Source organism: Pelobates fuscus, chromosome 11 (assembly GCF_036172605.1).
Source record: "Pelobates fuscus isolate aPelFus1 chromosome 11, aPelFus1.pri, whole genome shotgun sequence".
Taxonomy (NCBI): Eukaryota; Metazoa; Chordata; class Amphibia; order Anura; family Pelobatidae; genus Pelobates; species Pelobates fuscus.
Window position 1 is genome coordinate 99522374 of NC_086327.1, and position 15955 is coordinate 99538328.

Genomic DNA, 15955 nt, shown 5'->3' on the forward strand with positions numbered 1-15955 from the left:
AAGGAAAAAAAGTGAAGAAAAAAAAAAAACATTTAAAAAAAACAAACAAAAACACATCATATCTGTAATGTTTGACCATCTCAGAAACAAAGGCCGGAGGGTACTGAAGAACAAAAAAAATAACCATTAGCTTACATACTTGTCCTGAAAAGACTCCACTATACCTTTTTACTTGGGGCACTAGGAACATATATCCTATTTCAGTAACACTGGAGTAATTACGTTTTTCTGTTTTTTTTTTTTTTTACAAATAGCCGATTCAGGTGACAGGCTTATGAATAACGGTTACAAGCTTGAAAAAAATTTTCTTTATGATTATTCAATAAATTAACTGCTGCTAAGTAGAGGCACAATACATTCTTATTAACTATATATGATATTGTGACTGTAAATATCCTTAACATTACATAAGTAAATATCTGCTGACTGTGAAGATACTTAGCCATATAATTATGGTGCTTTTCTTTTCAGAGGACTTTACCTGTATCAACATATCTATAATCTGGTGTGACTGGGTCCACTGTATTCAATAATGAACTTGCTTCAATCATGCAAATAACAATATTTTAATTTTCTATAAAACATTTACACATAGGCATCAGGCACATGGATATTATATCCAGCCTAGAAACAGTCTGGGTGCATTATCGCTGGTGTCTCAAGCCAATTGCTCTTCATGAGAATCTTTCACTGCTTCATCTGTCGAAAATGACTTTAGTTCTTTTTCCTTTCTTAATCGTTCAGCATATGTAACAGTCATTGGATGCAAAGGAAAAAAGCCAGCAATACCTGCGAAGAAATTGAGATTATGAGGATGCATGGAAAGAAAGAAAGGGGAGGGGAGGGGGACAAAAAAATTAAAAAAAAAAAAAAAAGAGTCTAGAAGAATTAAAGAAATAGTCTGAACAATTTAAAACCTGTTTATATTAGATATACATCTACTGAAAACATGCATGTATTCTTTGGGGGTATATATTAAAATAGCTTGGAAACATGCAGTTCTTAGGGTTCCCACTTCCCCCCCCAGAAGAGACTAAAAGTTTATTTACAGGGAAATGGCCTATCAGAGGTTTATCATTGGGAAGCCATAACGTTATCTCCTTGTGCATGAGTTCTGATCTGAGGTATGCTTAGGGGAGGCAGGCGCGCTCAAGTAGAATGCGACTGCCACTTCTATTAAACTTAGAGGGACCAACGGAAGCAGGACGGGGGTGTTTAATTATAAAAGTTCTGATTTCTCATAGATATCAGCACTTTTCTAAAGTGCTTTTTAAATGTGATACTCCTTACCCATAAAGCACTTTAGAAAGCTGAAGTGCTTTATGGGTGTGGAGTAGTCCTTTAAATAAAAAGATAGTGGTAACTCAAATACCTGAGATTTCAAATTACAGAATATAGTAGGAAAAAAAATATTAACTGCATAACTGGATTTGAACATTAATACAGATAACACCAGGTGTCTTCTGCCAAAATGTGCAATAGATGCCCAAGGCAACTCACTGTGCATGTGAAAAATCATCTACAGAGGAATCATCTATCTTGAGAAAAATTCAAAGGCTGCACAATTGACAGTGCCACACTTTCTGTTGTTCATTTACAGTCAGGGATACATCATAAAACATTTATATATTACACAGATTTAAGTTCACAAATGCAGAGAAAAAACATTTAATAAGGCAGGGGAAAGCTCTCAGTCAATTGTTGCCAGCCAGGTTAGATGGAATTGACACTAGTAAGGCAGAAATATAAATTGCACATTAATAAACCTAGAGAGTGAGTGTGTTACGATGCCGGGGAAAACCCATTGTTTGTAATCAGACTGGTTTGATAAAGAAAAAAACAAAAAAAACAAAAATACAAAAGATGAGATGGTACCCATAGCCTCTTTGCACCTGAACTATCATCCCTGAGCTGTAGAGTTTAGACTGCCCCTATATATTCAGATTCCATGATGTTGTAAACAAAAAAACAAAACAAAACAAAAAAAAGTTACTGAAATGCACAAAGGAAAAGATAATCATTAATTACCTAACAACTTTGCAACTGGCTTTGTAGTATGAGCTCCACAGCCAATCCAGTATTTGATTTTCTCTATATTCAAGCTTACAAGTTTTTCATTGTAGATGTTGGGCAATGGATCGTAAGTGCCAAGTTGTTCTAAATGTTTGCCATCCCGTGCTCGCTTGTTGTGTGCTGCAACAATGCGGTAGAAAGGTCTATTTGTACAACCACCAAGTGCCAATCTGATTACAACATGCCCACCATGGTATCGTTTCAAAAGCTGAGATGCTATAAGAAAAAAAAAAAACATTAATAACGTGAGCATTCAATGATGGCATATATAAACACCATGTTTCCTACCAGATTTATATAAATATTGACATTTGAGAACTGTGCAATAATAAAGGAGTGGTTGAAAACTATTTTTTGTTATTTTTTTTTTTTCTTTTTTTTTTGCAGAGACAACAGGAATACATTCCACATCTTCACCTCTGAATGTCACTTAAAAAATTGCAGGAGGTACGCTATTAATTCTAGGGAGACCAGGAGGTAGCCAAAACCACTAAGTCAATCCTATTAAGATCATTCATTTCAAAGTGAGTGTTTACATATCCCTAAACAACATTAGGGTTTACTTGATATGTGACAAAGCTCATAAAAATCAACTTGAAATTGTACCGACTACAGTAAGCCCAGTTACGAGAAGTTTCATGCATGAAAAATGAACGTAACTTCTTGTGCCAACTAATGTCTTCCCTAACCTCATGTTATTAGCAGGTGAAGTTAAAAAAAAAAAAAAAAAACTCAGTTACCGCCTCTGGCACATTCATAGACCCTTAAAACATCTATGGAGAAATTTCACTGCCCAACCATGCACACTTAATATTTATTCCAGCAATGCCATACATGTAGACATACTCTCTTCCCCCCATAGAAATCGTGATATATTTAAAAGATAATGAACTACAACCAACACTTAGTCTGCTATTTGTCTTTGCAAAAAAAGTAGAGAAAAGGAACACTCCAATTAAAAAAAAAAAAAAAACTGCACACAGATGTTTAAAAATAAATACAAATTTAAAAACCACTTTAAAATTTAAATTTATTCCAGCACTGAGAGACTACACAGGCAAGTTTTGCCTTATCTTCTGACTTTACTCTCAGAATTTGTTTCCCTTTGTAAATATACATAATAGTGGAAAACACTTTGCAGCACAACTTAAAATGGTCCTCAATAAATTGGCACCCAAGAACGCACTATGTATTTACATAGTCATTTGCAAAGAAGACACAATCAACTGATAATGCTGCTTTGCCAAATTAACTATTAACTGTGTATGAAGGTGCTCGTGTAATTCCTAGACGAACACACCACTGAATACATTGTGAACCAGGAGAGTGGGTATGAAATTACCCAACATGGCAGCGATGGCTAACTTTACCATGAAACCCAGCAACAATACCCAGGTGAGCATTTAGAGGAATTGCACCACAATCCTTCAGCAGGGAAAATGTGCACTCATTACTAGCTATATATTCTGTTTGTTTGTTTTTATATATATATATATATATATATATATATATATATATATATATATATAGGGTCAACACATAATGTATATATATTACTTACTTAAATGGACCATGACGAACTGTTATCTGTGGTTGAAAACCCTCTGAAAATATAATAAAGCTCAGCCTATACTTTTACCAGCGACTTAGAACATAATTTTTTTTTTGCTCAGTAGCCTAGTAAGAAGAGAGAGATACCAGTCGCCGACAGCGCTGAGCACTTATTTACAAACAAGATGTCACGCAGCTGTCACACCACTGCCCTTCAGTTCATGTGCAGACCACTACAGCGCCGCCATTAACCGGAAATAAGCAGCTCTCTTTACACCGGAAACAGTCTTTCCACTCAGAGACCTAGTCACGTGACTTTCTGAGATCATGTGACAAACATGAGCCGTTGTTCTATCAAATTCCCCTGTAGCTAGGGAGGATGGAATGTTCAGGTGTGGTGAAAAATGGAAACTTTGTGAATAAGAATGAACACAACAATTGTTCCCCAGTGACACAAATATTAAAGGGGAAGCAGTTAGTCCTACCTTCAGACTTTATTACCCTTAACCCCTTAAGGACCAAACTTCTGGAATAAAAGGGAATCATGACATGTCACACATGTCATGTGTCCTTAAGGGGTTAAAGGGCTTCTGGAACATTTTTTTTTTTTTAATTTAGCATGGCCTATTGGCATTACTATTTAGGTGCCTCCCTTTAAAACCTACAAAACAAAGCCATAAACTTACCTGGAATCCAACGCCAAGTGAAGCTCTGGGCTCTTCATTTCAGGCTCTGTCTGACATAACTGCTGCCCTCTGAAGGTTTAATCAAATGTTTCTCATAGAAAAGCATTTGATTGTACCGTTTCAACATCCCAGCGTGCATACATTCACTTTGAGCTGGATGGGGGGAGGAGTTGGGGGTAGATGTAGAGGATTTAAAAAAAAAAAAAAAAGAATTAAAGCAACGCTCTCACTGCCTGGGGCATTGCAGATTTTGATGACATAGATGCTGGGGTCTAGTGGCAGAGGGGTAGGGAAAGGTGAGTTATACTTATCCGAAACTTTCCCTTGCGGGCGCCACCATCTTCCAAAGACGAGTCATCTTCAGCTACTGGTGCTGAAGCACCATGAGCCGACATCACTTCTGTACTCTTGCGCATGTGCAAGATTACAGCATTGAGGTCTATGGAGGTTACCATGGGATTTTTCATAGACAGAGCCAATACCCTGCAACCGTCACTAGTTAGATACTAGTTTCACACTTCTTTTTAGTTGGAAGAGATGAAAAATTAAAAAAAAGAAAGACAAAGTAGGAAAGAGAAGAGGAAGTGATTTGGGAAATGTGAGTACAGCATGACAGTGCTGCTTTAAATGTCAATGACTGGAGGGAGTGCACAGTGTTCGCAATGACAACATATGTATTTTACACACATAATTCAGATTAGGCAGAACAGATATCCTGGCTGCCTAAGTCACATGATGTGCTGGTTATGCAACTAAAACCTGGCACAAAGGAGGAAATAACTCTGGATGTGCAGCTTTTAAAGCATAAATGCTAAGAGCAGACATGGTCATGGTGGTTGGAGTAATTTTTCAACTGCTGTTATCAAAACCTTGAAGTGTGCTCATCCTAACCAAAGGCACCCGTTGCTTTGTCCTAATATTACTATAACATGAATTACAAGGAAATGCTATTTCATTCCATGAAGTAGACATAGGTATGTCTTTGCTTTAATCTAAAAAATAAAATAAAAATGTTTTTTAACAGTGAAAAAGGAACTGTCTTAACTCTTAAATGTGGATGAACACTCGTGTGAAGTATTTGTGTTTGAGTAAGGGGTTTGTTTGTATATTTTTTTTAGTTTAAATGCAGGTGTGAGTTTGAAAGTAATATTTGTGTTAGATTGCAGGAGTGTGCTAGTATGTTGTGCTGGTGTTTGGCTGCTTGGATGTATGCACCTACACTACTACAAACAAACATGCATACTTCCACAGATATTCATGCATATTAACATACAGATGCATAAAAATACACTGACACATACACACATATTCATATAGACACTGACACATACACACATGCACCCTGACACACTGGGCTAGAAGATTAAATCAAATTAAAATACAATCAATAAAATAAAAATACAGTAAAATTTACTATGGTATAACAATTCTATCTTTACGAAATACCATTTTTTAAGGAGGGGGTGACAGTAACGCTTTAAAGTGAAATTTCAACCCAGTCAGGAGATATACAGAGACAAAGTAGGGACTACTTTGTCCCTGTATTTCTCCTCCGTCTGACTTTCTTAGACTCAGGGCGGAGTCAAAGAGTCAATCCAGACAGCAAGGAATTGGCTGTGTCTATGGAGGATGCCGCGGTCTATAGACCTCAATGCTGTACTCTCGCAGTGACGTTGGCTCCTGAGAAAAAAAGATGGCCTGTACGAGTGTTAGGCTCAGGTAAATATTTTCACCTTTACCTGCCCCTCAACCGTGGCAATGTCACCGTTGGGGGTCTTTGTTAATTCATTTACAATGCCACTTTAAATGCCTTAAACCTCATAAAAAGTGCACTGTCCTACTTACACCAGGTGGATGGTCGGTCCTGTCAGTGACTAGGACTGAGGGAAAACACTAACCTATGCATAGCTAGGGAGGTCTGTTTAAAATCCTCTACAAATCACACTTTACTAGTACAGAGGTAGGAAGCCTTTGGCACTCCACATATTGTGGACTACATCTCCCCTGATGCTCTGCCAGCATAATAGTGGTAACAGCATTAAAGGAGAAGTAGTTCACAACATTTGTGAGTACTGAAGTTTTCCTATCCCTTGCTTTTGGTGTATAACCCTGACAATGGTTAGTGACCTAGATCTGTGTAACAGCACTTTTTTGTTGTTAACATTTATTACTCTTAATACAACATGGAACTGCAAGCCACTGCCAAGGGAGTAAGAACCTCACTTCCAGACAATGGAAACTGTGAGAGCAGAATGTTCACAGAGCCGCTCTATCCTTCCACATCTCTATGATACGGCTTCTCTAGACCCCACTTCCGGCGTGTAGCTCCCACCTCCCGGAAGTGTGTGACTTGACGCCTACCGGTGTTCGTTCTGGAATGTGTCCTGCACTCACTGAGCTTTACTGGAGTACCAACATGGCTGCGTGTGTGCGCAGCTCTCGGCACTGAGACACAACTGTCTCCATTTAAAGCGGCGGCTGCCCACCCCAGCCCCCAGGTCAGGTCAGTAGAGATACATGACAGGTGTTTTTTTGTGGGGGCAGTGAGTGTCAGAGAGAGGGGCACGCCCCCTGTGGGTGGCAGGGTGCAGCTCCACCAACCTGTCACAGGAGTCCAGCCTGACATGCAGGTGTCTGACCCTGAGCAGGGAGCCTATTATAAACAGGGAGCAATGTCACAGGGTCACTGCTCAGGCTCTCACTAGGGGAAGGTAAATGGACACTGACAGGCAGCCGTTGACAGATCTTGTGGACTGTTATTCCCACAGATACTTAGTCACTTGGTTGGCTGAGCATCATGGGAATTGTAGTGCACATAATGGGCTGTGCAGGTGGTTAGGATCTTCACAGTGTTGGTTTTAAGTAAAGCACATATATCCATTTTATTGCAATACACTGTATTACCATTGTGCAAAATTAATACAAGTGTATGTCAGTTGTACACTGCATGTGAGATATTGTGTTGACATTGTTTTCACTTTCTGTATGAGAGGATAATCTCAATTTGTGTGTCTTGCAGTGTACATTGCTTAACCCCTTAAGGACACGTGACATGTCATGATTCCCTTTTATTCCAGAAGTTTGGCCCTTAAGGGGTTAAAGGACCACTATAGGAACTACAGCTCAATGAAGTGGTCTGGGTGCCAGGTCCCCCTAGTTTTAACCCTGCTATGTTTACACTGCAGGGTTAATCCAGCCTCTAGTGGCTGCCTCTCTGACAACCACTAGAGGCCGCTTCCGCGGTTTGCACGGAGTAAACAGCACTTATTTGACGCTGGTCGTCCTCAAACCTATGGGTGGGTTTGAATGTGCGCGCACCTCTGGTTGCGCATTCGGCTCCACTCGGGAGCTGACTTCAATGGAGGAGGAGAGGTCACCAATGCCGGCGCTAGATTAAGGTTAGCAAATAAATGGTGACACAGGCTCTATAGCGTTAGAAATACATATTTGTATTACTAACGCTATAGTGTTCCTTTAAAGGGATGCTATAGGCATCAACACACCTGCAGTTTTGGTATAGAGATCATGCCTGTGCAGTCTCATTGCTCAGTTCTCTGTCGCTTGGAAATCAAATCACTTTTGTTTCTGTTTATGCAGCCCTAACCACTTTACCTTGGCGCCGCTCCTCCTCCTGTCTCCGTCGGCCGGTGGGCGAGACTGATCTCGCCCACCGGCCGAAGAGACCTAATGCGCATGCGCGGGAATGCCGCACATGCACATTAACGCTCCCCATAGGACAGCATTGAAAAAGATTTTCAATGCTTTCCTATGAGGAAATGAGCGACGCTGGAGGTCCTCACACAGCGTGAGGATGTCCAGCGATGCTCTAGCAAAGAAAATCTTTGCTATGATTCAGGAAGTGACCTCTAGTGGCTGTCTTGTAGACAGCCACTAGAGGTGGAGTTTACCCTGCAATGTAATTATTGCAGTTTATAAAAAATGGCAATAATTACACTTGCAGGTTTAAGAGTAGTGGGAGTTGGCACCCAGGCCACCCCAATGAGCAGAAGTGGTCTGGGTGCCTGGAGTGTCCCTTTAACTTACTTGGGAAGTTTTTATCTCCTGCTCTGTAAATTGAACTTTAAAGAAGCACTATAGTGTCAGGAATACAATTGTGTATTCCTGACACTATAGGTCTAAATAGTTGTTTAGACCCTTAACCCTTTAAAGACCAAACTTCTGGAATAAAAGGGAATCCTGACATGTCCTTAAGGGGTTAAATCCATTCCCCACCCCCTTATCCACCCTTACCTCTGGTTAAAAAGATATTTTAAAAAAATTCAGTGTAGGCCTGGTCGCAGATGGCTCCACCCAATCTCAGCCAATCCAATGCTGGTCCACAGCAAAGCATTGTGAGGCTATCATGCAGGCGTGGAAAAACGTTTCTCTGCGCTACTCAGCATCTCATCATACAGATGCATTTGACTCGATGCATATCTATGGGGAAAGTTTGTGGAGACGCTGAACGTCAGCACTGTACAATGTGCAGCACTGACCCAGGAAGCACCTCAAGTGGCCATCAGAGTAACTGCCACTAGAGGTGTTAACACTGCCTTTTCTTTAAAAAGGCAGTGTTTACATTAAAATGCCTTCCTTGGCAGACTGTATACACCAGAACAACTATATTAAGCTGTAGTTGTTCTGGTGACTATTGTGTCCCTTTAATTACACACAGAGGATCCTGCAGCGTCTAGGAGGGTACTAACAGAGCAAGAGATAAGAAATTCTAAATTAAACAGAATGTGCAATAAAGGAACTTTTAACATTAGATCTCATTGAGCCTGTAGTGTCTGGTGCCTGTAGTGTCTCTTTAACACCAGTAGGCACACAAGCGCATATGATGTGCTCTATGGGGAATTTATATAGTTAAATATGTGCCTTATGTTCTGAGATCCAGGAAGTACTATTGGCAAATAATTCAAAACCTTATAGTAACTGGCAAAACTGATTTGTATGCATTGTCATGACTTAAAATTGTTAAGGGACACTATAGTCACCTGAACAACTTTAGCTTAATGAAGCAGTTTTGGGGTACAGAACATGCCCCATCAGCCTTATTGCTCAATCCTCTGCCATTTAGGAGTTAAATCCCTTTGTTTATGAACCCTAGTCACACCTCCCTGCATGTGACTTGCACAGCCTTCCATAAACACTTCCTGTAAAGAGAGCCCTATTTAGGCTTTCTTTATTGCTAGTTCTGTTTAATTAAGATTTTCTTATCCCCTGCTATGTTAATAGCTTGCTAGACCGTGCAAGAGGCTCCTGTATGTGATTAAAGTTCAATTTAGAGATTGAGATACAATTATTTAAGGTAAATTACATCTGTTTGAAAGTGAAACCAGTTTTTTTTTTTTCATGCAGGCTCTGTCAATCATAGCCAGGGGAGGTGTGGCTAGGGCTGCATAAACAGAAACAAAGTGATTTAACTCCTAAATGACAGTGAATTGAGCAGTGAAACTGCAGGGGAATGATCTATACACTAACACTGCTTTATTTAGCTAAAGTAATTTAGGTGGCTATAGTGTTCCTTTAACCCCTTAACGCCGTTACGGCGTTCCATGCCGTCGCGCTTTAAATGGGCTTTAAAGCCGTTGCGGCGGCATGGAACGCCGTAACGGTTTAAGCCCCCAGGAGCCAGCAACTACTCACCTCCGCCGCGATCCTCTTCTGGGGGGCTGCCTGAGAGCCCAGGCAGCCCCCCTCCGGCAAATGAGGCCCCCGGGGGCCATGTGATCGCTCTCAAAGAGCGATCACATGGCCCCCTATAGCTGGCTATGGATCTGCCAGCAAGGGGGGCTGTCTGAAATATCAGACAGTCCCCCTGCTGGTAGGAGGTGTAAAAAAAATAAAATAAACATGTTTAAAAATAAATTAAATATATTTTAATATATATATATAATATGTATATATATTATATATATAATATATATACATATTATATATATGTAACGTCATGCAACGTGTATTTTAATATTAATATAAGTATATAAATTAATATTAAAATACACTTAGAATGACGTTACATATATATAATATGTATATATATATTATATAATAGATGTACATATATATAATATATATAAATACGTATAATTAAAATAATAAATAAATAAAATAATAAAATAAATAAATAAAATATTGAAACAAAATTTAATATAAATTATATATGCATATGTAATTTCATTCTAACTGTATTTTGTTATTAATATATATATATATCGGTAACAAAATACACTTAGAATGACATTCTAAATATATCTATCGTTGTATAAAATACAAATAACCGCAAATATATATATATAGATAAATACATAGAATTAAAGAAAAGATTACATTAGTATACACGTAGAATTTAAATACCTATAAATGCATATATATTAAAATTCTACGTGTATATTTAAATAATCTTTTAACGTAATTATGTGATTTGATTAATTAAAATTTGATTGACATGCCTGACAACACAGGGAGAAAGTGCAGAGAATTTAATTCGCAAGCACTATATTTGACCCTGTAACTCTCCAAGACACCATAAAACCTGTACATAGGGGGTACTGTTTTACTCGGGAGACTTCACTGAACTCAAATATTAGTGTTTCAAACTGGTAAATTGTATTACAACAATGATATTTTAAGTAAAAGTGACGTTTTTCACATTTTTTACAAGCGAACGGCACTTTTATGGTCTATATTATTGTTGTAATATGTTTTACGGTTTTAAAACACTAATATTTGTGTTTAGTGAAGTCTCCCGAGAATAACAGTACCCCCCATGTACAGGTTTTATGGTGTTTTGGAAAGTTAGAGAGTCACATATAAGGCTTGCATTTCATTTTTTTCACATTGAAATTTGCCAGATTGGTTATGTTGCCTTTGAGAGCGTATGGTAGCCCAGGAATGAGAATTACCCCCATGATGGCATACCATTTGCAAAAGTAGACAACCCGAGGTATTGCAAGTGGGGTATGTCAAGTCTTTCTTAGTAGCCACTTAGTCACAAACACTGGCCAAATATTAGTTTTTTGCTTTTTTCACACAAAAACAAATATGAACGCTAATTTTGGCCAGTGTTTGTGACTAAGTGGCTACTAAAAAAGACTAAACATACCCCACTTTCAATACCTTGGCTTGTCTAATTTTTCAAATGGTATGCCATTATGGGGGTAATTCTCTTTCCTGGGCTACCACACCGTCTCAAAGGTAACATTACTAATCTGGAAAATTTCAATTTGAAAATGGAACGTTCTATATTTGACCCTGTAACTTTCCAAAACACCATAAAACCTGTTAATGGGGGGTACTGTTGTACTCGTGAGACATCGCTGATTACAAATATGCGCATTTTTTTGCAGTAAAACCTAACAGTATTATGACATTCACAGCTAAAATGGCAGACGGAAATACAAATTTAAAAAAAAATCTTATTTTCTCACCTTTTTTTTTATTTTATTCATAATAAATTATGTTCCATATATGAATAGTTAATGATAGATTAAAGCCCTGTTTCTCCTGAACAAAATATAATAAGTGTGGGTGCATATAATTTGAAAGAGGGGAACTACGGTTGAACAGACATATAGCGCAAATTCCAGTTTTTGTTTACATTTTGTTTTGATCAGAACGTGCACTATTGACTCCGTCCTGAAGGGGTTAATCTGCTGACTTCTGATACATGTTGTTTATTTTGAACCTTGTAATGTGGGCCAGATTTGATTCCAACTAGACACAAAATGTGCTTTGCAGAAAGCTCAACAGTCAAACAATATATTTTTGTTTCGTTTGGTACATTATGCAAGCTTGAGATTGTAATGGAAGTAATATTAATTATTACATATTTTCTTACCAAAATTAAATTCAGCAGAGTAACTTGTCCAGCATCTTAAAAAATAAATTAAATGACATGAGGATGTTTAAAAAAAAAAAAAAAAAAAAGCTGGTGATGTCATCTAGGGAACGAATTATCTGGTTTATCCGTTCAGAATTATTTTATCTATATTACATTGTACAATGTTTTGCTGTATTAAAATTATGCTTGGGATCTGTTATTATACATATGCAGGGTTTCCAATTAAAGTGTGAATTGTTGGAAAACCAAAGTATATTTCATGTTTTAGGACAAAGTAGCAATATTAAAATCTTAGCTGCATTCATTTTGTTGGCTGGCTTGGCAGCATGAAGAAAACGCAGGTTTTCTCCTAGATTCAGGAGACTTAGGATAAATTGTAATGCCTTTGGACAATGTGATTTTTTTTTTTTTCTTTTTTTTTTTTTCGGTAAATTGGTAACAAAAAGATTAATCTATGCATGCTGTGTTAGACTCCATATACCTGTTGAGGGGTAAGCTTGAATTCAGTTATATAGCCCTACACTACCACTTGTTTTTTTTAGTTGGTGGGTATATCGCCTAAACACCGAGATCTGTTTTCTGTGTGCAGAATATAGTATGCATGGAGTCTAACACAGCATGCATAGATTAATCTTTTCGTTACCAATTTACCTCAACAACAACCAAAAAAATAACATATTGTCCAAAGGCATTACAATTTATCCTAAGTCTCCTGAATATAGGAGAAAACTTGCGAGATCTGTTTTCGGTGTGTTTTATATTCTATATGTTGGGTTAGAGGAGTGCCCAATCCAGTGTTTAGCAGCAACTAAACGTCACGACTTTATAAGCGCCTATCTTTCACTTTATTGTGTGCTTTTTCATGCTATATTCTGCACCTAAAAGGGTCACTCTAAAGAATATAAGACCCTCTGCTAATTGCATATGTTATGGTGAAAAGAGTTCCCATATAACTGTCTCTGCATACAGTGTCTCTTTCCTGCAGCAAAAGGATGTAGTGTCTCTTTCCTGTAGTAAAAGGAGCCTAGTGACATCAAAAGGAAGAATGTTCTTTTCTCCTTTCATCAAATATTCATAAATATTGTATGTGCATGTTGGATTAGTACACAACAAGCACAAGCTCCACTCCCTAGCTCTAAAGATACCCCAAGATCTGGCTCAAGAGATTATTGCACGCAGTCGTGTTCACCAATATAAGTTTTTACCAGGTTATCAAGCTGTTAGACAGGATTTTAGGCAATCAGGAAAAAAACAAACAAACAATACACTTATCTAGTAAGAAACAAATAATCCATACACCAGAATGAGAGCTATCCCTTTCCATTATCGAAAATGTGTTTGCTGAGTAACCCAACTCCACAAGGCAAGTGCTGTTGCCTTTTGCGCTGTAGTTAGATCCAATTTATTTGTAATTTTAAAAGCATTTGGTAACGTTCAATGCCGTTTGTCTTTTGTCACTTTGAAAGTGGGATTAATCTTGTGTTTGTTTGAACCTCTCTTCATGGCTGCATTTCTATAGGAAATGTTCAGTTCTCAAATAGGTAATAAAGTGCTATACTACAATTGTGAAACTAATTCTGGTAACAGGGTGAATATATAACAGAAGGAAACCTTTTCATTCCTTCTATTATGTTATATATTGAATTGGACCATGATTTTGTCTCTCTCAGAATTCCCTTGCATCCTTTCTGCTGATGTGTTAAAAAGTAATTTAATCTGTTTGGTAAAATGATCTAACAGGTTGCGTGAGAAACTAAGGCACATTGAGCTCAGAGGCTGCTGTCCTGGATAAAATATAGGCTGCAATGCACTTATGAAATAACTAACAGCGTTAATGGTACATATGATTCCTAATCTTCTTTTCCAAGTAGGTCAGCTACTATGAATACATGAACAGAAGTTATTCGATTATAAAACTTCCTTGGTCCAGGAGCAGCAATGTTGGAAGGTTTGGTTGCGTGGGTCCTTAACACCTACCTGGGGAAATATGTCAATAACCTTAATACAGATCAACTTTCTGTAGCTCTTTTGAAAGGTAATGTCAAATATTTTTCTGTCCTTTATTTACCAGTAATCTTTTTTTTTTTATTTATTTTTTTCTTCTTTTTAATATTGTTGCTTCTTATTATTTTCTTTAAACTTTAGTTGCACTAAAGTAATCGTTCTCTCACTGGGAAATCACGTTAGCAAATTCTTATTGGGTTTAGTTGTATCAACACATGTTTTGGTTTTTCACAGATTCCTTTTTTTTTTAATATTTAGTGTGAAAATGGAGTTCTCTGCATTTTTAACCTATTTTATGTTGAGTATATGCTTCTCTCAAAATTGGGTTCATTTGAAGGACACCACAAGGACATAAAATTTTGTCACGCTTCTGATCTGATTTAAAGGAATACTCCAGGCACCCAGACCACTTCTGCCCATTGGAGTGGTTTGGTTGCCAATCCCATCACTCTGCAAGTGTATAACTACCTTGCAGGGCTAAGTACTCCTCTAGTGGCTGTCTATCAAACAGCCACTAGAGGGTCTTCTGGGTTCTTAAAACCCGAAAAGTGTTTTAAACTACGCTGGACGCCCTCACACTATGCATGAGGACCTCCAGCGTCGCCGGAATCCCCATAGGAAAGCATTGAATAATGCTTTCCTATGGGGAGGTCTAATGCGCGCGGCTATTGCCGTGCATGCGCATTAGGTATCCTCCGCCGGCTGACTTTGGTGGGGGAGGAGTGTGGGCGTAGCCTGACCCAGCGTCGAGGGACATCGGCGCTGGATTCAGTTAAGTCACTGAAGGGATTTTAACCCCTTCAGCAACATGGGATGGGAGGGAGAGGGGCACTGCAGGAGCCTGCAGTGCCAGGAAAACGGTTATGTTTTCCTGGCACTGGAGAGTCCCTTTAAGTGTAGAATAATTTATCTCAATTTTATACAGTATTTTTAAATGAATTTTGACCCATCCCAGATGGAAGCTATGCTCTCACGGTTCAGGATCTTTGTACTACACCTCCCATGATGCTTTGTCAGCTTAATGGATATCAGAGGATTATGGAAGATGTAGTCCACAGGATCTGGAGTGCCAAAGGTTGCCTACCCCTGATCTAGCACACTGTCTGCTAACAGTGTGTGCTTTTAAACCCTATGTCACTCTAGTTCGCTCAGAGGTTTCTGTAAGGGAACCTGCACTGATGTAATATCATCTGCATTCCATTAGCAAGCCAATAGGAGCCTTCCTGTTTTCCGGGGAGTTTTATTCATGATTTTTCTGTTTTTTAAATTGTTTGTTTAATCTGAGACATTTCTTGGTCCACGTAGAATCTGATGATTTTTTGTTACTTAGGGAAATAAAAGTACCCGTCCTTTCTATGTTTATTCATTATCATTCTAATGAAATGTCCCTTTAAGGTAAAGCATTCGCCTCAGAGAATATAAGCCTATAAGGTAAAATAATTCTGCAAAGTAGTCAGAAGAATTCACTAATTAGGATTTGACTGAGGAAATGCAAATTTAACCCCTTAACCCCTTAAGGACCAAACTTCTGGAATAAAAGGGAATTATGACATGTCCCACACGTCATGTGTCCTTAAGGGGTTAAGGACACATGACATGTCATGATTCCCTTTTATTCCAGAAGTTTGGTCCTTAAGGGGTTAATGGGACACTTTAGACACCAGAACAACTTCAGCTTAATGTAGTTGATTCTGGGGAGTATAGTCAGTCCCTGCAGGCTTTTTGTTTTAAACACTACCAGTTCACTACCTGGCTTTTTGTTTTAAACACTAACGCAGTGTTTACAGTACAGCCT

At 38.3% G+C, this 15955-nt stretch overlaps 2 protein-coding genes across 3 annotated transcripts in view; one reads left to right on the forward strand and one right to left on the reverse strand.

The window, feature by feature from the left end:
* Positions 1–542: 542 nt before the first annotated feature.
* MRPS16 (mitochondrial ribosomal protein S16) lies at positions 543–3880 on the reverse strand. Its single transcript, XM_063435733.1, has 3 exons — positions 3635–3880; positions 2029–2289; positions 543–789 (listed from the first exon to the last, which is right to left on the reverse strand). Exons 1-3 carry the CDS (start codon positions 3645–3647, stop codon positions 659–661), a joined length of 405 nt encoding a protein of 134 aa, XP_063291803.1. The 5' UTR covers positions 3648–3880; the 3' UTR covers positions 543–658.
* A 2822-nt stretch (positions 3881–6702) lies between these two features.
* VPS13D (vacuolar protein sorting 13 homolog D) overlaps positions 6703–15955 on the forward strand; it is a 265784-nt gene continuing 256531 nt past the window's right edge. For both annotated transcript variants that reach the window (XM_063436103.1, XM_063436104.1), the window contains exons 1-2: positions 6703–6808; positions 14025–14191. In XM_063436103.1, coding sequence (XP_063292173.1) covers positions 14095–14191 — 97 coding nt within the window. In that variant the 5' untranslated portion in view covers positions 6703–6808; positions 14025–14094. The remainder of the gene's footprint in view (positions 6809–14024; positions 14192–15955) is intronic.